Source organism: Oncorhynchus mykiss, chromosome 8 (genome assembly GCF_013265735.2).
Source record: "Oncorhynchus mykiss isolate Arlee chromosome 8, USDA_OmykA_1.1, whole genome shotgun sequence".
Taxonomy (NCBI): Eukaryota; Metazoa; Chordata; class Actinopteri; order Salmoniformes; family Salmonidae; genus Oncorhynchus; species Oncorhynchus mykiss.
This window is the reverse complement of record NC_048572.1, coordinates 59,537,681-59,558,599: the sequence shown is the minus strand read 5'-3', so window position 1 is coordinate 59,558,599 and position 20,919 is coordinate 59,537,681. Positions and strand designations below refer to the sequence as shown.

The window sequence follows — 20,919 nt, the reverse complement described above, 5'->3', positions numbered from 1 at the left end:
ATATATCTGAGGTCATTGAAGTTGAGAGAGTGCTCGGAGATCTCAACCTGATGGCTTGTGAAGTGAATCCTAAGACTTGAACCTTTATCACCCACCCTGGCAACAGGTGCTGTAGCTATGGCAACAAGAGAGCGCAGAGGTGTGTGCTCAGAGATCTGTCATGTGTTTTAATGAGCCACAGCTGGCAGCACGGGAGCATGGGAGGGTAATGACCACCTCTCTCTCACACGGAGGGAGGGAGGGAAGGTAATGACCACCTCTCTCTCACACTGAGGGAGGGAGGGAGGGAGGGAGGGAGGGAGGGAGGGTAATAACCATCTCTCTCTCACATGGAGGGAGGGAGGGAAATCTGATGGTGGACTGCATGGAGAAAATACTATATTTGTGTGTGCTTCTGTGATCTTATACAGTGGGGCAAAAAAGTATTTAGTCAGCCACCAATTGTGCAAGTTCTCCTACTTAAAAAGATGAGAGGCCTGTAATTTTCATCATTGTCTGTCAACTATGACAGACAAAATGAGAAGAAAACAAATCCAGAAAATCACATTGTAGGATTTTTTATGAATTTATTTGCAAATTATGGTGGAAAATAAGTATTTGGTCAATAACAAAAGTTTATCTCAATACTTTGTTATATACCCTTTGTTGGCAATGACAGAGGTCAAACATTTTCTGTAAGTCTTCACAAGGTTTTCACACACTGTTGCTGGTATTTTGGCCCATTCCTCCATGCAGATCTCCTCTACAGCCACGTTCATCTTCAATGCCCTTGCTGATGGAAGGAGGTTTTCCCTCAAAATCTCACGATACATGGCCCCATTCATTCTTTCCTTTACACGGATCAGTCGTCCTGGTCCCTTTGCAGAAAAACAGCCCCAAAACATGATGTTTCTACCCCCATGCTTCACAGTAGTTATGGTGTTCTTTGGATGCAACTCAGCATTCTTTGTCCTCCAAACATGACAATATGAGTTTTTACCAAAAAGTTATATTTTGGTTTCATCTGACCATATGACATTCTCCCAATATTCTTCTGGATCATGCAATTGCTCTCTAGCAAACTTCAGACGGGCCTGGACATATACTGGCTTAAGCAGGGGGACACGTCTGGCACTGCAGGATTTGAGTCCCTGGCGGCGTAGTGTGTTACTGATGGTAGGCTTTGTTACTTTGGTCCCAGCTCTCTGCAGGTCATTCACTAGGTCCCCCCCGTGTGGTTCTGCGATTTTTGCTCACCGTTCTTGTGATCATTTTGACCCCACGGGATGAGATCTTGCATGGAGCCCCAGATCGAGGGAGATTATCAGTGGTCTTGTATGTCTTCCATTTCCTAATAATTGCTCCCACAGTTGATTTCTTCAAACCAAGCTGCTTACCTATTGCAGATTCAGTCTTCCCAGCCTGGTGCAGGTCTACAATTTTGTTTCTGGTGTCCTTTTGACAGCTCTTTGGTCTTGGCCATAGTGGAGTTTGGAGTGTGACTATTTGATGTTGTGGACAGGTGTCTTTTATACTGATAACAAGTTCAAACAGGTGCCATTAATACAGGTAACGAGTGGAGGACAGAAAAGACCTGTAACTTCTTAAAGAAGAAGCAACCCCCAACCCCCAACCAACCCCCCCCTTGGGTTGGGGGTTGCACAATTGGTGGCTGATTAAATTAATTTTTGCCCCACTGTATGTCAGCTAATGGAACATGGGCTCCACACCACATGTTGCGTTTATGTTTGTTTAGTCTATTGTCACCCTTCAGACTATGCTCAGTTTAATCTTGTCTTTTCTAAAATGTAAAATTACCGTCAATTTTAGAATGGCCCATTTATGAAATGGGTTGGGGAAAAAGACATGTAATCTGTACGTAATCCAATAGCGAATGGAGGCCACACGCTTTCCCGACGGTCTGTTTTTCAATGATGCTACTTGGGTTTTATAGCGGAGCATGTGCTTAATATGAGCAACTGAGAAATAAATAACAACACTTACTTCACTCCTCACATTAACCACTGTTTGAAGAGCACGCTCTCGCTGCCCTGACAGGTGATATTCCTGTTTGAAGAGCACGCTTTCACTGCCCCGACAGGTGATATTCCTGTTTGAAGAGCACGCTTTCACTGCCCTGACAGGTGATATTCCTGTTTGAAGAGCACGCTCTCGCTGCCCCGACAGGTGATATTCCTGTTTGAAGAGCACGCTTTCACTGCCCTGACAGGTGATATTCCTGTTTGAAGAGCACGCTCTCACTGCCCTGACAGGTGATATTCCTGTTTGAAGAGCACGCTCTCACTGCCCTGACAGGTGATATTCCTGTTTGAAGAGCACGCTCTCACTGCCCTGACAGGTGATATTCCTGTTTGAAGAGCACGCTTTCACTGCCCCGACAGGTGATATTCCTGTTTGAAGAGCACGCTCTCACTGCCCTGACAGGTGATATTCCTGTTTGAAGAGCACGCTCTCACTGCCCCTGACAGCTTCCATGGGCCCTCCAACCTTGTTCCTGCAGCTATCCAGTGCTTAATTTGGGAAACCAAGTGAAATCTGTTCGGGAACCTCGATAGTAACATGTTTTTGCAATGACACATATTTCACTAAACTGTGAACAGCCCCTTAAACGCTCAAGAAAGGAATGAAGGTGAGAGGGGAGGAGATGGAAACACACAGTTGTGAGATATTCTGTAGTGAAAGGTAAAGTGTCACCCAATTAATCCTGAAAATATAATACATTCTCTATTACTAGGCTATTCAAAATCAAATATAAATTCACTATAATTGTAGACTAACTCTGTAAGACAACCTGCACAATCAATGCACCAACAGCATTGCCTAGGCCTCTATGTTCTTTCCCAGACTCATGGATAGAAATGTTGGAGCCTAGCACAAGGTAACCAGTCCATCCAGTATGCATATTAATACAGTCTAGAATCAAAGGCAACTACTCATTAATATTTGAGTATAGACTAGACCTATTATATACACCAAAGACATCTTAAATCAGTTTTGTTTTATGTTTTTCAGCCATGCGTAATATGCAGTAGGTTATATATTGTATAACGGCACAATCATCATTTTAATTCAGGGTTGATTGTTTGTTTTCGGGCTTGGGGTCATAAACCTATACATATGTATAAGCTCTAACATGCGTATGGCTGTTTTGAATGAATCACCACTTTAGAAAGCGCTGTCCATTTCATGGTGTTAGGCTTTGAAACAACATCCCCAATAACCATGTTTTCCACTGTTTCAACCTGTTGTTAAACTTCTTTCTTCAAATCAATCACAGTGAGCTGAGTTTTAAAAGCACCATACTGTTATGATGTGATTTTTGATTGTATTTGCATTGATGTCAGAGTGGAGGAACAGTAGAGCCCTGAGTACCAGACCATTAGGACCTAATGGAGGAAGAACAGAGCCCTGAGTACCAGACCATTAGGACCTAATGGAGGAACAGTAGAGCCCTGAGTACCAGACCATTAGGACCTAATGGAGGAAGAACAGAGCCCTGAGTACCAGACCATTAGGACCTAATGGAGGAACAGTAGAGCCCTGAGTACCAGACCATTAGGACCTAATGGAGGAACAGTAGAGCCCTGAGTACCAGACCATTAGGACTTAATGGAGGAAGAACAGAGCCCTGAGTACCAGACCATTAGGACTTAATGGAGGAAGAACAGAGCCCTGAGTACCAGACCATTAGGACTTAATGGAGGAAGAACAGAGCCCTGAGTACCAGACCATTAGGACTTAATGGAGGAAGAACAGAGCACTGAGTACCAGACCATTAGGACCTAATGGAGGAAGAACAGAGCCCTGAGTACCAGACCATTAGGACTTAATGGAGGAAGAACAGAGCCCTGAGTACCAGACCATTAGGACTTAATGGAGGAAGAACAGAGCACTGAGTACCAGACCATTAGGACCTAATGGAGGAAGAACAGAGCCCTGAGTACCAGACCATTAGGACTTAATGGAGGAACAATAGAGCCCTGAGTACCAGGCCATTAGGACCTAATGGAGGAAGAACAGAGCCCTGAGTACCAGACCATTAGGACTTAATGGAGGAAGAACAGAGCCCTGAGTACCAGACCATTAGGACCCAATGGAGGAACAACAGAGCCCTGAGTACCAGACCATTAGGACTTAATGGAGGAACAATAGAGCCCTGTGAGTACCAGACCATTAGGACTTAATGGAGGAACAATAGAGCCCTGAGTACCAGGCCATTAGGACCTAATGGAGGAAGAACAGAGCCCTGAGTACCAGACCATTAGGACTTAATGGAGGAAGAACAGAGCCCTGAGTACCAGACCATTAGGACCCAATGGAGGAACAACAGAGCCCTGAGTACCAGACCATTAGGACTTAATGGAGGAACAATAGAGCCCTGAGTACCAGACCATTAGGACATGATGGAGGGGCAGTAAAGCTCTGAGTACCAGGTCATGAGGACATGATGGTAGTTAGCAAGTTGGGTACTACCAAACCGTGTCCAGAGTGTATAAGAGGAGATTACCGTGACTCAACGATTCACATGGAATTTTACTGCGGTCATGACTGCCGGTGTGGCGGTAATACAGTCACCACAACTGCACTAATTCAGACGAGCATCCTGCAGCTGAACCAGCCAGCCTGCATCTATCCTTACACGATCCAACACACACACATAGAGGGTAGCCTAGTGGTTAAAGCGTTGGGCCAGTAACCGGAAGGTTGCTATTTCTAATCAAAGAGCTGATCTGCCCTTGAGCAATGCACTTAACCCTGATTACTCCCGGGTCACTGTCAATAATGACTGGTGCTGAGCGATTAACCGAAATGTCTGTTATGTTTTGGTTTTTACACAACTAATTGACCAACGTCTGTTCAATAATTTGAATTTCATTTCATTCATTTTTTTTCCTGAGGGCTCAATACAATAGAGAGAAATCAGGTTAAGCCTGAACTGTGCGATGTAGTACGGAGTTGTAGTTTCCAACAGGCCAATATTCTACATAGTTCAGTTCAGAAAACGTGGTAATTAACTACAATGACCATAATCCATTGCGTGCACGCTAACTTGTCCGGTCTGTGTGGAGCACTGAGCCATAATAAGGACGGTGTGCAGCAGAGAGCTTCAAGTTTCTTGGTGTTCTCATCACCCACAAACTATAATGGTCCAAACACACATAGACAGTCGTGAAGAGGGCACAACAAAGCCTATTCCCCCTCAGGAGACTGAAAAGATTTGGCATGGGTCCTCAGATCCTCAAAAAGTTCTACAGCTGCACCGTGGAGAGCATCCTGACTAGTTGCATCACTGCCTGGTGTAGCAACTGCTCATACTCCGAACGCAAGGCACTACAGAGGGTAGTGTGTACGGCCCAGTATATTACTGGGGCCAAGCTTCCTGCCATCCAGGACATCTATACCTGGCTTTGTCAGAGGAAGGCCCTAAAAATTGTTAGACTCCAGCCAAGAGGCTTCTAACCTGCTTCTTCCTGCAAGCCATAAGACTCCTGAACAGCTAATCAAATGCCTACCCAGAGTATTTGCATTGCCCTCCCTTTTACGCTGCTGTTACTCTGTTTAATATCTATGCATAGTCACTTTACCTCTACCGACATGTACTTATTATCTCAACTAACCGGTGCCCCTCCCCCCGCACACTAACTCTGTACCGGTAACCCCTGTATATAGTCTCACTACTGTTATTTTACTGCTATTCTTGAATTATTTGTTACTTTTATTTTTTTATTAAAACCTGTTGTCTACCCCCTCCTTTTTCGAACATTCTGTTAAAAATCGCGCAACATTTCAGCGTCCTGCTACTCATGCCAGGAATATAGTATATGCATATGATTAGTATGTGTGGATAGAAAACACTCTGAAGTTTCTAAAACTGGTTAAATCACGGCTGTGACTATAACAGAGCGTGTATTTCATCGAAAAGCGCAAGAAAAACTGGTCACTGAAAACTGAAAAAAATATCCATGCGCCACTTGCATGTATTGTTTAAGGGGCACCAAATTAAATAGGGCGGAGATTGCAATTCCTACAGCTTCCACACGATGTAGCCAAAAACGTCATTTTCATTGACAAAAATCCTTTGTGTCATGACAAATAGATCCTTCATTCCATCCAGCCTACAGCAATCGATTTTGGAAGAGAGAAAAAGGGACATTGTTTTCTTGAGTAGCTGCTATTGAATACAGATCGCCCAGTGATCAATTTGATCGCTTATTAACGTTTACAAATACCTAAAGTTGGGTTACAAAAGTAGGTTGAAGTGTTTTGTCAAAGAATATAGGCAACTTATATAATTTTTAAAAATGATGTTGCGTGTTGGAAGAGAGCTTTTTTCCTGAACCAGACAGGCTATACAAATGGATATTTTGGGCATACATGGACGGATTTAATCGGGAAAAAGACCCAATTGTGATGTTTATGGAACATATAGGAGTGCCAACAAAGAATATCATCAAAGGTAATGAATGTTTTATATTTTATTTCTGCGTTTTGTGTAGCGCCGGCTACGCTAATTATTTTGTTTACGTCCCCTTCAGGTATATTGGGGTGTTGCATGCTATCAGATAATAGCTTCTCATGCTTTTGCCGAAAAGCATTTTAAAAATCTGACTTGTTGGCTAGATTCACAACGAGTGTAGCTTTAATTCAATACCCTGCATGTGTGTTTTAATGAACGTTTGAGTTTTAACGAGTACATTTAGCATTTAGCGTAGCGCATTTGCATTTCCAGGTGCCTAGTTGAGACGTCTGCGTCTCAAGTAGGATCAACAGGTTAAATAATTTTTCTTAACTGCGTTGTTGTTTAAGGGCTTGTGAGTAAGGTCTACTACACCTGTTGTATTCGGCACATGTGACAAAGAACATTTGAATTGAGAGAACGTGTGATCGAGAGGGATAGAAAGCAGTTGCTTCGGTATTTCTACCTGTCAGACAGCAGAGGCAGCAGCTCCGTGGAGACGAGAGGCAGCAGCTCCGTGGAGACGAGAGGCAGCAGCTCCGTGGAGACGAGAGGCAGCAGCTCCGTGGAGACGAGAGGCAGCAGCTCCGTGGAGACGAGAGGCAGCAGCTCCGTGGAGACGAGAGGCAGCAGCTCCATGGAGACGAGAGGCAGCAGCTCCGTGGAGACGAGAGATGATGACTTGGAATGAAATGATAGTCATCAAAATAAATATTTTATTAAAGTAATGTGAATAAATGATGGTTAAAAAGTGATAAGCAGTAATGGGCAGTCACTAACATTACTTTAATTCATTGTTTTATTCTGTGTTACAGCATTCAACCCAAAATGCATTTAATGTAAAAAAATAACAGAAATCGAAAACCGTGATTATTTTTTTAATAATGGAAACGAAACCAACCTCAAAAGGCACTAATCGCTAAGCACTAATAATGACTGATCCCTGGCTGTGACCCTACTCTCTGAGGGAGTCTCAGGGGAGTGGGATATGCAAAAAACACATTTCCATTTCCCCATATACTGTACGAGTTACACACTTGTACCAATGTGAAACAGGACAAATACTGTATAAGCCTCCCCCTATTTGACACACACTATCACAGCATCACAGGTTTGTACTGTGTAGAGTGGAGCCACCCTGAAGCATGCCTCGGGCTCCCTCCCAGCCCTCTACCTGCAGATGAGAGGATATGCCTGGCAAGACAACCTTCCCCTCATTACTCTGAGCTTTAGCTATCTACTCCAGCGCGCGCGCACACACGAGCTGGAACTAGCGAGCCGGGGCCAGGGACATATACTGCTGTGCTTAATTGGCTTTTTTAGGGGAGAGAATCTCTCTTCTCATTTTCTCTCCTCTATCCTGTTGGCCACCGTAATTGGAATGCGTTCTAAATGAATGAACGAATGAGCCTTAGCCTGGCCTCAATTCTCACTTCTAGCAGTATTGTCTGAGGTTGGCTTGGATGTGCTTGGTTGTCCTAGGGCTGCATATGCCTCTCACAGCTCCTGAATTCACATTACACTTGTATCCATGTCAGGAGAAAAGATACCACCATCCATTCCCTGGATTTTTTTTTACCTTGAATCATCGTTTTTTTGCTTTCCCTCCTAAGATATTTTCTGTCCGGTATGTCCTTGTCCATTGTGTGTATCCATGTTCTTTGTTATGGTTAGACTTGGATCTGTTCATTACTAAACCACAGGGGAGAAGAAGCCTGTGGATACGGTTAGGAGCCGCTAGCTAGGGTCCCTCCAGCGCTCCCTGATTTCCTGCGCACTACAACAAAGATGAGGAAGTCCCTCAGGTGGCGGTGGAGCCGAACTGAGCCTACAGTCGCCTGGTTTAGTATGATAAATCATGTAAACCCAAGCAGTAGAGCCATAAATCATGTCTGGTGGAGCTGCTTCTGGAGGATGTGCTTCTAGATTCCTTGTTGCTAGCGGTGGAGGTATGTTTGTATGAGGCTTAATAAGACAGCTGAGTGCGAGTGGTCCACCTCGTCTTGGCCACTGGGGACCACAGCTCCATAAACCCATAGAGTTGACTAGAGCGCTCCTCTCCATAGAGATGACTAGAGCGCTCCTCTCTGTAGAGATGACTGGAGCGCTCCTCTCCGTAGAGATGACTAGAGTGCTCCTCACCATGAGCCTCACCAGTAGGTGCTGCTGTGGCCTCAGGATTGGGGACAGGTACTGTATGGGTAACCTGGTGACCGTCACTCACTGTGTAGCCCTCACTCGCTTTTTCATTTCCCCTCTCTCTCTCTCGCTCACTCACTCACACCATCTCACTGTCTCTCTCCTCTCGCTCTCTTTGTGTTTCCTCCGTGCTGCATCTTGCCCCCTTGCTTTTTTCCCCCTCAAATAGGACCTCTCCTTTCCTACCCACCTCTCTTATCTCTCTCTTCTCTCCATGGCGACTCCGACCGTACTAGCATCACTCTCATGTTCTGTCTCATCTGTATCTCTCTCCTTTCTTCTTTTCTCTCTCTGTGATCTTTGTTCTCTTTTGTTTTAATGTGACAGAGAGCTGCCTGCTGGCGCTGACATCCCGCTGAGAGAGATGAGGAGTTGAGAGGCTCAGGGTGCCTCTCTAGCAAGGAAAAGCACCTGGGAATGCTTCTCTCCCAGAGGCATTGTACATATTGTTGCATAATTCAACCCCACAATCCGCTAATTACAAGGAAAATGTACCCTTGCTTATACAACCTCGTTAGAAATTGATACTCTGTAAAAGTCTGCAAGACTTCCAACAACCGTTCTTCAGATTTGTCATTAGCAGTATCTGAATGAGGGAAAAGGACAGCGTTAAATGTGAACAGGGGGAGTGAGAGAATATGTCCATTATAGCTTTGTGGTTTAAACATGAGTGTAGTGCTATCAAAGGTAGCGCCAGGACCGGAACAACATGCCATCCATATCATTAGAAATCCTACCCGCTTTGAGGCGATGCAGTGCCCTGGCATGATACCACTTAGTGTGTAACACCGATAGGAAAAACTCTGCTTGCCATTCTATCCTTCAGATTTCCATTCTCATGAGAGCATTACCAGTCGTTTGGCCCTTTGTCAGACTGTGACTCTGCACAAACCCGACGAGCCCAGTGATATGTGTATGCGTCCCAAACGACAGGCCCAAATGATGGCCTGTGTCCAAAATGGCACCCTATTCCCTTTTACAGTGACCCATAGGGCAATGGGCAAAATCAAATGTTATTGGTCGCATAGACATTTAGCAGGTGTGATGTTCGGATGTACCGATCCTGTGCCGGTGTTGTTACACGTGGTCTGCCACTCCGAGGACGATCAGCTGTACGTCCTGTCTCCCTGTAGCGCTGTCTTAGGCGTCTCACAGTACAGACATAGCAATTTATTTCCCTGGCCACGTCTGCAGTCCTCATGCCTCCTTGCAGCATGCCTAAGGCACGTTCACACAGATGAGCAGGAACCCTGGGCATCTTTCTTTTGGTGTTTTTCAGAGCCAGTAGAAAGGCCTCTTTAGTGTCCCAAGTTTCCTTAACTGTGACTTTAATTGCCTACCGTCTGTAAGTTGTTAGTGTCTTAAAGACCGTTCCACAGGTGCGTGTTCATTAATTGTTTATGGTTCATTGAACAAGCATGGGAAACAGTGTTTAAACCCTTTACAATGAAGACGTGAAATAATTGGGATTTTTACGAATTATCTTTGAAAGACAGGGTCCTGAAAAAGGGACGTTTCTTTTTTTGCTGAGTTTATACAGTGCCTTGCGAAAGTATTCGGCCCCCTTGAACTTTGCGACCTTTTGCCACATTTCAGGCTTCAAACATAAAGATATAAAACTGTATTTTTTTTGTGACGAATCAACAACAAGTGGGACACAATCATGAAGTGGAATGACATTTATTGAATATTTCAAACTTTTTTAACAAATCAAAAAGTGCAAAATTGGGCGTGCAAAATTATTCAGCCCCTTTACTTTCAGTGCAGCAAACTCTCTCCAGAAGTTCAGTGAGGATCTCTGAATGATCCAATGTTGACCTAAATGACTAATGATGATAAATACAATCCACCTGTGTGTAATCAAGTCTCCGTATAAATGCACCTGCACTGTGATAGTCTCAGAGGTCCGTCAAAAGCGCAGAGAGCATCATGAAGAACAAGGAACACACCAGGCAGGTCCGAGATACTGTTGTGAAGAAGTTTAAAGCCGGATTTGAATACAAAAAGATTTCCCAAGCTTTAAACATCCCAAGGAGCACTGTGCAAGCGATAATATTGAAATGGAAGGAGTATCAGACCACTGCAAATCTACCAAGACCTGGCCGTCCCTCTAAACTTTCAGCTCATACAAGGAGAAGACTGATCAGAGATGCAGCCAAGAGGCCCATGATCACTCTGGATGAACTGCAGAGATCTACAGCTGAGGTGGGAGACTCTGTCCATAGGACAACAATCAGTCATATATTGCACAAATCTGGCCTTTATGGAAGAGTGGCAAGAAGAAAGCCATTTCTTAAAGATATCCATAAAAAGTGTCGTTTAAAGTTTTCCACAAGCCACCTGGGAGACACACCAAACATGTGGAAGAAGGTGCTCTGGTCAGATGAAACCAAAATTTAACTTTTTGGCAACAATGCAAAACGTTATGTTTGGCGTAAAAGCAACACAGCTGAACACACCATCCCCTCTGTCAAACATGGTGGTGGCAGCATCATGGTTTGGGCCTGCTTTTCTTCAGCAGGGACAGGGAAGATGGTTAAAATTGATGGGAAGATGGATGGAGCCAAATACAGGACCATTCTGGAAGAAAACCTGATGGAGTCTGCAAAAGACCTGAGACTGGGACGGAGATGTGTCTTCCAACAAGACAATGATCCAAAACATAAAGCAAAATCTACAATGGAATGGTTCAAAAATAAACATATCCAGGTGTTAGAATGGCCAAGTCAAAGTCCAGACCTGAATCCAATCGAGAATCTGTGGAAAGAACTGAAAACTGCTGTTCACAAATGCTCTCCATCCAACCTCACTGAGCTCGAGCTGTTTTGCAAGGAGGAATGGGAAAAAATGTCAGTCTCTCGATGTGCAAAACTGATAGAGACATACCCCAAGCGACTTACAGCTGTAATCGCAGCAAAAGGTGGCGCTGCAAAGTATTAACTTAAGGGGGCTGAATCATTTTGCACGCCCAATTTTTCAGTTTCATGATTGTGTCCCACTTGTTGTTGATTCTTCACAAAAAATACAGTTTTATATCTTTATGTTTGAAGCCTGAAATGTGGCAAAAGGCCGCAAAGTTCAAGGGGGCCGAATACTTTCGCAAGGCACTGTATATATATAATACACACACACACACACACACACACACACACACACACACACACACACACACACACACACACACACACACACAGTGGGGCAAAAAAAGTATTTAGTCAGCCACCAATTGTGCAAGTTCTCCCACTTAAAAAGATGAGAGAGGCCTGTAATTTTCATCATAGGTACACTTCAACTATGACAGACAAAATGAGAAAAAAATCCAGAAAATCACATTAAGAATTTATTTGCAACTGGAAACACTTATCTCCCTCACTGGCTTTAAGCACCAACTGTCAGAGCAGCTCACAGATTACTGCACCTACCTATAATTTAGCCCAAACAACTACTTCTTTCCCTACTGTATTTTGCTCCTTTGCACCCCATTATTTTTATTTCTACTTTGTACATTCTTCCACTGCAAATCTACCATTCCAGTGTTTTACTTGCTATTGTATTTACTTCGCCACCATGGCCTTTTTTGCCTTTACCTCCCTTATCTCACCTCATTTGCTCACATTGTATATAAACATATTTTTCTACTATATTATTGACTGTATGTTTGTTTATTCCATGTGTAACTCTGTGTCGTTGTATGTGTCAAACTGCTTTGCTTTATCTTGGCCAGGTCGCAATTGTATATGAGAACTTGTTCTCAACTTGCCTACCTGGTTAAATAAAGGTGAAATAAATAAATATACAGCAAGAGTTGAATAGGATGGCATTGACTAGAATACATTATATGCAGTACAATGAAATGGGTAAAACAGTATGTAAACATTGTTGAAGTAACCGGTGTTCCATTATTAAAGTGACCAGTGTTCCATGTCTATGTACATAGGGCAGCAGCCTCTAAGGTGCAGGGATGAGTAACCGGGTGGTAGCCGGCTAGTGACAATGACTAAGTTCAAAGCAGGGTACTGGGTGGACGCTGGCTAGTGACTGCTATTTAACAGTCTAATGGGCTTTAGATAGATGCTGTTTTCAGTCTCTCGGTCCCAGCTTTGATGCACCTCTACTGACCTCGCCTTCTGGGTGATAGCGGGGTGCTTGATGATCTCCTTGGCCTTCCTCGACCGTGCAGTTGCCTTACCAGGCGGTTGTTACAGCCCAACATAATGCTCTCAATGGTGCATCTGTAAAAATTTGTGTGGGTCTTAGTGGCCAATCCGGATTTCTTCTACCTCCTGAGGTTGAGGAGGCGCTGTTGCACCTTCTTCACCGCACTACGTGTATGGTGGACCAATTCAGATTGTCAGTGATGTGTACGCCGAGGAACTTGAAGCTTTTCACCTTCTCCACTGCAGCCTTATTGATGTGGATGGGTGGCGTGCTCTGCTCTGTTCTCTCCTGAAGTCCACAATCGGCTCCTTTGTTTTGTTGATGTTGAGGGAGAGGTTATATTCCTCGCATCACTCCGCCAGGGCCCTCACCTCCTCCCTCATCATTGTTGGTAATCAGGCCTACAACTGTAGTGTCGTCTGCAAACTTGATGATTGAGTTGTAGGTGTGCGTGGCCACACAGTCATGGGTAAACAGTGAGTACAGGAGGGGGCTGAGCGTGCATCCTTGTGGAGCCCCTGCATTGAGGGTCAGCGTAGTGGAAATATTGTTTCCCTACCTTCACCACACGGGGGTGTCCAGGACCCTGTTGCACAGGGCGGGGTTCATACCCAGTTCCCTGAACTTAATGATGAGCTTGAGAAGGTACTTGAAGGTACTGGTGTTGAAGGCTGAGCTATAGTTAACGAACAGCATTCTTTCATAGGTATTCCTCTTGTCCAGGTGAGATATGGTGATTGCATCATCTGTGGATCTGCTGTGGGTCTAGGGTGACAGGTAAGGTGGAGATGATATTATCCTTAACTTCTCTGGGATAGGTGGGACAGTAGCGTCCCACCTGGCCAACATCCAGTGAAAATGCAGAGCGCCAAATTAAACTTTCATGAAATCACACATGCAATACACCAAATTAAAGCTACACTTGTTGTTAATCCAGCCAACGTGTCAGATTTCAAAAAGGTGTTTACAAACTATGCTATTATCTGAGGACAGCACCCCAGCAAACAAACACAGACAATCATATTTCAATCTGCCAGGCACAACACAAAACGCAGAAATAAAGATATAATTCATGCCTTACCTTTGACGAGCTTCTTCTGTTGGCACTCCAATATGTCCCATAAACATCACAAATGTTCCTTTTGTTCGATTCATTCCGTCAATATATATCCAAAATTTCAATTTATTTGGAGCGTTTGATCCAGAAAAACACTGGTTCCAACTCGCGCAACATGACTACAAAATATCTCATACATTACCTGTAATCTTTGTCCAAACATTTCAAACAACTTTCCTAATACAACTTTAGATATTTTTTAACGTGAATAATTGATCAAATTTAAGACCGGATAAACTGCGTTCAATACTGGAGGAAAATAAAGTGTAGCGAGCTTTCAGGTCATGCGCCTCTAACTAATAGTACACTTCTCTCTACCCTCGTTCTGAACAGTGCTACTTCTTCATTTCTCAAAGGAAAAACCTCAACCAATTTCTAAAGATTGTTGACATCCAGTGGAAGCGATAGGAACTGCAAGCAAGTCCCTTAGTAATCTGGATTCCCAATGAAAACCCATTGGATAGAGTGACCTAAAAAAAATAAAAAATCTGAATGGTTTGTCCTCTGGGTTTTGCCTGCCAAATATGTTCTGTCATACTCACAGACATCATTCAAACAGTTTTAGAAATTTCAGAGTGTTTTCTATCCAAATCTACTAATATAAATAACTTAGCTTCTGGGCCTGAGTTGCAGGCAGTTTACTTTGGACACGCTTTTCATCCGGACGTGTAAATACTGCCCCCTATCCCAAATAAGTTTTTAACTTGTCCGATAGCAAGAAGTCAGTGTCCACGATGTGGCTGGTTCTCTCTTTATAATCTGTGTTCTAAGTAGTGCACTATGTATGGAATAAGATGCCATTTGGGACGCATCCTTGCTGAACTCTCCTTAAGCACAGCTGTGTGCATCATCACCAGCCATAGACATGTACAGGAAGCCAGTGTAGACAAAACTAACGCAGGGTTATAAAACCCTCTGTTAGAGCTGTTGGATTGGCTCTTGACGGAAAGTTTGTATAATCTGAGTAATCAGACGAGTGCATGTTTCACGAAGTCCTTTGTCTCAACTACTGGTGACTCCTTGGCCTCTCTCCTCTCTGTGTTTTCTCTGGCTTGGTGTTAGATGCTACAGTGAAACAGAACAGACTGACTCTGTTGAAAAGTAAGGAGCCACAAAGGTGAAATTCCTTGACGTCTTTCACAAACAAAGCAGTGCTATCTAAAGCACGGAATGAGAAGGACCTAGGAGAAGTGTGGAGCCACTAGTCTTCTCTCTGATGGACAAAGCTGTACTTTATCTGATCTCCCACTAGTCTCAAGACCGACATGTTTCTTGCCTGCAAGCCCAAAGGCAGCCATTTTACAGCATAACTTGTTTCTCCCTCAGCCACAAGACTGGTTGTGTGGGTAATGGGCGTCTTGTGACAATTATCTCTCTTTTTCACTCTTTTCTTGCTCTCTTTCATTCTCTCGCTCTCACATAATCTCTCTCTCTCACAGAATCTCCCTATCTCATCTGTTCCCCCTCTCTCTCAGCTTTCAGTTTTTACGGTTATTTGGTCTCTTATTCACACAGGGAATGCTCAGTTAACCTGACAAGTGTTCCTGCCAGCATCACAATGCAGTTACTCTGAAACATAACTTCAATCTGCCTTTAGTAAATGCTTCATGTAAACCAAGTCTAATGCTGAAGTGACCTTCGTTGCTCCACAGCTTATCTGTAGAGGAATTTCTTGAACATGCAGTGGGAATTTCCTGTGTGTGTGTGTGTGTGTGTGTGTGTGTGTGTGTGAGAGATTCTCTGCTTACATATATGAATTCCTCCTCTCCAATGTGTGAAACTATGCATCCTTTGTTCTCTGATTCGTCCTCACCTTGGCTAGTACATACAAGCCTGTTAATTCCTGTTTAGGGTTTTTGACGTGCTCAGTGGAGTGAGAAATAGCTCCCTCCATGCAAACAGTCTCACAACAGCTTCATTACCCCCCCAGCGAGCCACAGTAGACACAATATGCATCCCAAATGGCACCCTATTCCCATTGTAGTGCACTATTTTTGACCAGAGCCCTACGGACTAGGGTACCATTTGGGTCGTAACCACTGCCGCTCAATGGGGAGACCATAATGACTTGGAATTCACACCCTAAACTGGTAGAAACAATGCAATATTACGTAGTCAGTCAGGTCTAGAAAAATACAGCATAACATCTAAGCATATGATTATGGTATTTATATGTACTGCGCATATAAGGTGTGTGATCCTACCCAACTTTGAGATGATCAAGAAGCTCATATGAGGGATCTCCCCCCCCCCCCCCCCCCCCACACACACACACACACACACACACACACACACACACACCTGGCTGACTAGTTCTAGCGTTTAAAATATCCTCCTTTTCTCTCACTTTCTGGGAAAAAGGGAACAGTATCTGAACGTTTCCCAAACTTGCCGTATCTCCACATTCTATGATTTAGGCTGGTTTTTGTTTACTGCAAGAAGTCATTGCTATGCAGATGAGTAGTCTGTGTGTCATGTTGATATGTGCTCCGTCCCTCCCCTTCGCTGCTCTGTCAGTGATTGTCTGGATATCGGAAATGGCTGCTCGGGAATTAAGTGGATCGCAGATGGAGCTTTTGAGAGTAGAGACTGGAAATCTCATTTTGCGCCTCCGTATTGTTATTGCTCTGCTGGCTGCTCTGAAAACGGCTTAGCTGGGTGTTTTTCTTTGGGCTGGCCCTCCACTCTCATTGCCTGTTTATATACAGACAGTACACCAGGCAGTCAGAGTTTCCTTTGCTTTACACTGTCTGTCTCAGACTGGGCTAAGGACACCCCGTATCCTGTCAACGTCATCCTGTCAGTGTTTTTTGTGTGTTTTCAGCCAGCCGACAGGAAAGTGTGTCCAGTGCAATCGAAAGTACTCAGATTCCTTGACTTTTTCCAAATCTTTACACGTTACAGACATATTTTGAAATTGATGAGGAAAAACACATTTAATCCATCTACACACTATAGATTTTTATTTATTTTTAACATTGCAAATTTATTAAAAAAAATATATATATATACAAGTATTCAGAGCATTTGCTATGAGACTCAAAATTGAGCTCTACGGACAATTCCTTCGACATCATGAGTTGGTTTTTTGTTCTGACATGCGCTATCAACTGTGGGACCTTTATATAGACAGGTGTTTGCCTTTCCAAATCATGTCCAATCAATTGAATTTACCACAGGTGCACTCCAAGTTGTAGAAACATCTCAAGGTTGATGAAAGGAAACAGGATGTACCTGAGCTCAATTTTGAGTTTCATAGCAAATGCTCTGAATAATGTAAATAAGGTATTTTTTATATATATATATTTTATTTTATACATTTGCTAACATTTCTCAACCTGTCTTCACTTTGTCATTACGGGGTATTGTGTGTAGATTGAGGAAAACAATTTGTTACGTTACAGGGCTGTAACGTAACAAAATGTGGAAAAGGTCACGGGGTCTGAATACTTTCCAAATGCGCTCTGTGTGTGCCTAGCTAGCCAGGAGTCAACAGCTTGGTATGTTGCCTTCATAATTGCCTGTCTAGCAGTAAAAATTAGCCCTGTTTTAAGATAGTAGCAGTGGCAATGATGTGTGCTGTATTGGCAGTCTGCTTGACTATGAGACTTAATTTAATTCACTAGTAGTTGTAATTGGATATAGTGCTCCTTAATGATCATAAGGACACCTGGGGCTCTCTGTATGCATACTGTCTCACTTCCCCAGAAATGGAACCACATCTAGCCTTAAAGCTAGAATCCTCAATTGAAACGATAGCAAAGAGGACACCCAGTCCTGTGTTGTGGTAAAAAAGCTGAGGGATGGGCCTGGAGGAATGCAACGACTCTCAAATTCATAGACATAGCTATGGATACAAGGACTGACCGTACATGATAGTTTCAACCAGGCTATACAGTCTTTGTTTACAAACGTTGTTAAACAAGCTATTATTTTGGGATCTGATGAAGTATGACAGTTGACCTAAGCTCGTGAGGCATTTCTAAGTTATATTTTTTAATGGGCATTTTTAATACATTTTTAAATCAAAAAATGAATGTAGCGACTACAGATTCCAGCTTTAAGAGGGGTTTCCTGGGAGGGGTCACCAAGCCAGTGACACAGGACCTGTTTGTCGGGTCTCTATTAGATATATTAAAGACTCCTGTAGGTATTTGAAGGCTTGTGTGTGTTTCCGTGTCTCTGCGGGCGCGTGTCTGTGTGTCCCCGTAAACAATCAGCAGTCCATTTCCAGCAGGAGCACACTTCATTAAGTACAGTCTGTCCTTCTGCTACACAGGCCACTTAATTTACACTGAGAGCTAGAAGGGGGTGGGGGGGGGGGCAGGCAGACTTGGATTGATTTTACTATTCAAATTGAATGAGCCTACAGGCCCAAGTGTCGTTGGGATAGATCACTAAAATGAGGAAACAAACAATGACTCGGCTGAGAAAGAAACCGCGGCCTGTCCTGTGATAAAGGGAGTAGTGCAATTTGGGACTCAGCGTTACCTGCCTGCCTGTCTTGTCTTCCCAGTAGCCATTAAACCCCAGCCCCGACTTGCACATATAGTGTTCTAACCACTTGGTTAGATTGGGAGGAAATGTACGTCCTGTTGGCACAGGAGGAGGGTAGTGCCATGTTGTGTTTTTAAGTGACTTTTGACAGTTAAATCTAATGTGAAGTCTTGAAAGTCTCTCTTTTAGTTGCTGTAGGGTTATTGAGTACGCTGTGTATGGGTATCTGAAGTGCAAACTGTAATATTTGAGACACTCCTATCACTATCAAGTATCATCAACCACCATCTTGAGCCAGCAATAGCCAGCAGAATGTGTATCTACTGTAGTTTGATCAAATTATGTTAGTTTTTGCAGACAACATATTTGAGTCACTCAAATCACTCGCATCTTGATGCTGGGCGGGTGGGTGGGTGGGTGCGTTGTGGGGCCCTATTGCCCCGAGCCAATAGTTTAATGATGGAGAACAGACAGTGTCTGCAACTTTCCCCTCAACATTCGCTCCCTGTCCCTGTGCCTTGCCTTGGGGGAGAGACGATGTCTGCATCCCAAATGCCACACTATTACATTTTTTAAAGTCACTTCTTTTGACCAGGGCCCACTGCGCAGGTTAGGAAAATGGAATTGTCACTCAATGAATAAAACAGAAGTCCTTAGAGAAGCTGCTATTGAAATATGGCAGTGGGACTCGCCTGAGGCATCTGTGATGGTGAATGTGATTCACAAACCCTTTCAAGGAACATAGTGTTGTCTTGGGGAATAGAATGTGAATATTGTATTTTTCTTTACCTTTTCATAAATATCTGCCCCTGCCTGTTTCTTTCTTTGGAGAAAGGCTGCGCTCCCCTTTCTCTGTCTACACAATATCGTTTACGTGTAACCCACGGTGTCTCAAACCCGTTTATCGCGTTCAGAAACCAATTAACCAAATAACTCCGGTTAAGCATAGGACACGTTTCTATGAGACATGCTCTGTAGCCACTGTGAGCTTCGTCTGAAGGACAGCAGGACTGTGGTTCAGACAGGCAGCGTAGCCCCCACCACTATGTCCCCCTCTCAGCAGCAAACAGTGCACTGTCATGGCAACAATGACAGTCTAACCGTATAACCGACGGTTATGAATGACGAACGTCATGAAAATAAAATAAGTCATGATGGGTAAAGAAAAAGAACCGCCCTCTAAAATGTCATGGCCGACACAGCCATCGTTTTTAATACTGAGGCGAGCTGTTGCCGTGGCTGCTGTTGCCGTGGCTCCTCCGCCTTCTCCCGTGTCGCTGTCGGCTCTCTCGCGGGCGCTCTCTAGGTCTCCTGAGTCACTCCGGAGTCCTGACTCTACTGAGACAGAAGATATACAGTACAATAGGAGCAATGTCCAGAGTCAGGGCACAGTGAGAGATGGCAGACTGAGGGTTAGAGGGCTTTGTGCATTTTCAAAGGAGAGCAGCACATGTCTACCTGGCCATTTTTCTCAGGTTTGAATAGCAGCAAATACACAGGCTCTAATAGGGACTTTTATGTAGGTTACCTGTTGGGTCATGTTTCCTACTTACCGTTTTTGAATGATTTAAACCATACCACTCATTTCGGCGTGGAATGGAACATCGTTCAACGTCTGTTCCGATAGGACTCCAGAAGCTTGGTTTGATGGATGTCCAAGTGCTGTCACAGAGATCCTTTTAATCATTATCGGAGTTCTATATGTAATTCTATGGCTGTTGTCTTGTGTTTTGCAGGATGAGGAGGAGGAGAACAGCAGGATCGAGCCGATTGGTAGAGCTGATTCCTGTATGGACCACACCCCTCTGAGGTCCCTAGAGTAAGTTCCTCAGAAAGTTGTCCAATTACAGATAGAGGACTATACGTCCCAATTGGCACCCTATTCCCTATATAGAATTACGGAATATAGCCCACTATATAGTGAATAGCGTGCAATTTGGGATATATCCAGGGCTTTTGGCTCTGCCTCTCTCTTGGCTCTGCCTCAAACTACCTCTCTGATCACCTGATGTTGATCACTAACAAGTAAAGGAAGTAGCATTCACATGTAGCAGGAGAATGAGTGCCAGTTAACTACCTAAAACCTCTGAGCTGAACCTAACCCCACACCACTGCTGCTATCGTTTCTTCTCCATGTTGTAATTCATGTAAATAATATTTCTAGATTCAGGACAGGTAATATTTCGTTCAACAGGTTTGGAGAAAATCTTTTTAAACCCCTGGCTAACGTTCGTTGTTGGAACTCGGGTGAACCCAACATCATCATCAACAATAAAACTGACCCATGTGCTGATCCATTGTCTTGACGATATTAATAACGCTCATTGTTTTCTAACGGTCATTAACTCTCTTGCATGCCTCCAGTTTAATCTGCAGGTACAGTATGTCGTTGATATGATTTCACCCAGTAAGGACGGTTCGTATGCGTAGTACCTTTATCCTACAGGAAACAGAAACACGTCTGAAGGCTATGGAAGGTCAATGGGTCACA

The 20,919-nt window shown here is 43.8% G+C and overlaps 1 protein-coding gene across 6 annotated transcripts in view; it reads left to right on the top strand.

Moving 5' to 3' along the window:
- LOC110530242 (partitioning defective 3 homolog) overlaps positions 1-20,919 on the top strand; it is a 252,036-nt gene that overhangs the window by 109,844 nt on the left and 121,273 nt on the right. For all 6 annotated transcript variants that reach the window (XR_005052926.1, XM_021613147.2, XM_021613143.2 and 3 more), the window contains exon 6: positions 20,165-20,247. Coding sequence is in view for 5 of the 6 variants with exons in the window: in XM_021613147.2 (XP_021468822.2) it covers positions 20,165-20,247 (83 nt within the window). In the remaining variant the exon portion in view is untranslated. The remainder of the gene's footprint in view (positions 1-20,164; positions 20,248-20,919) is intronic.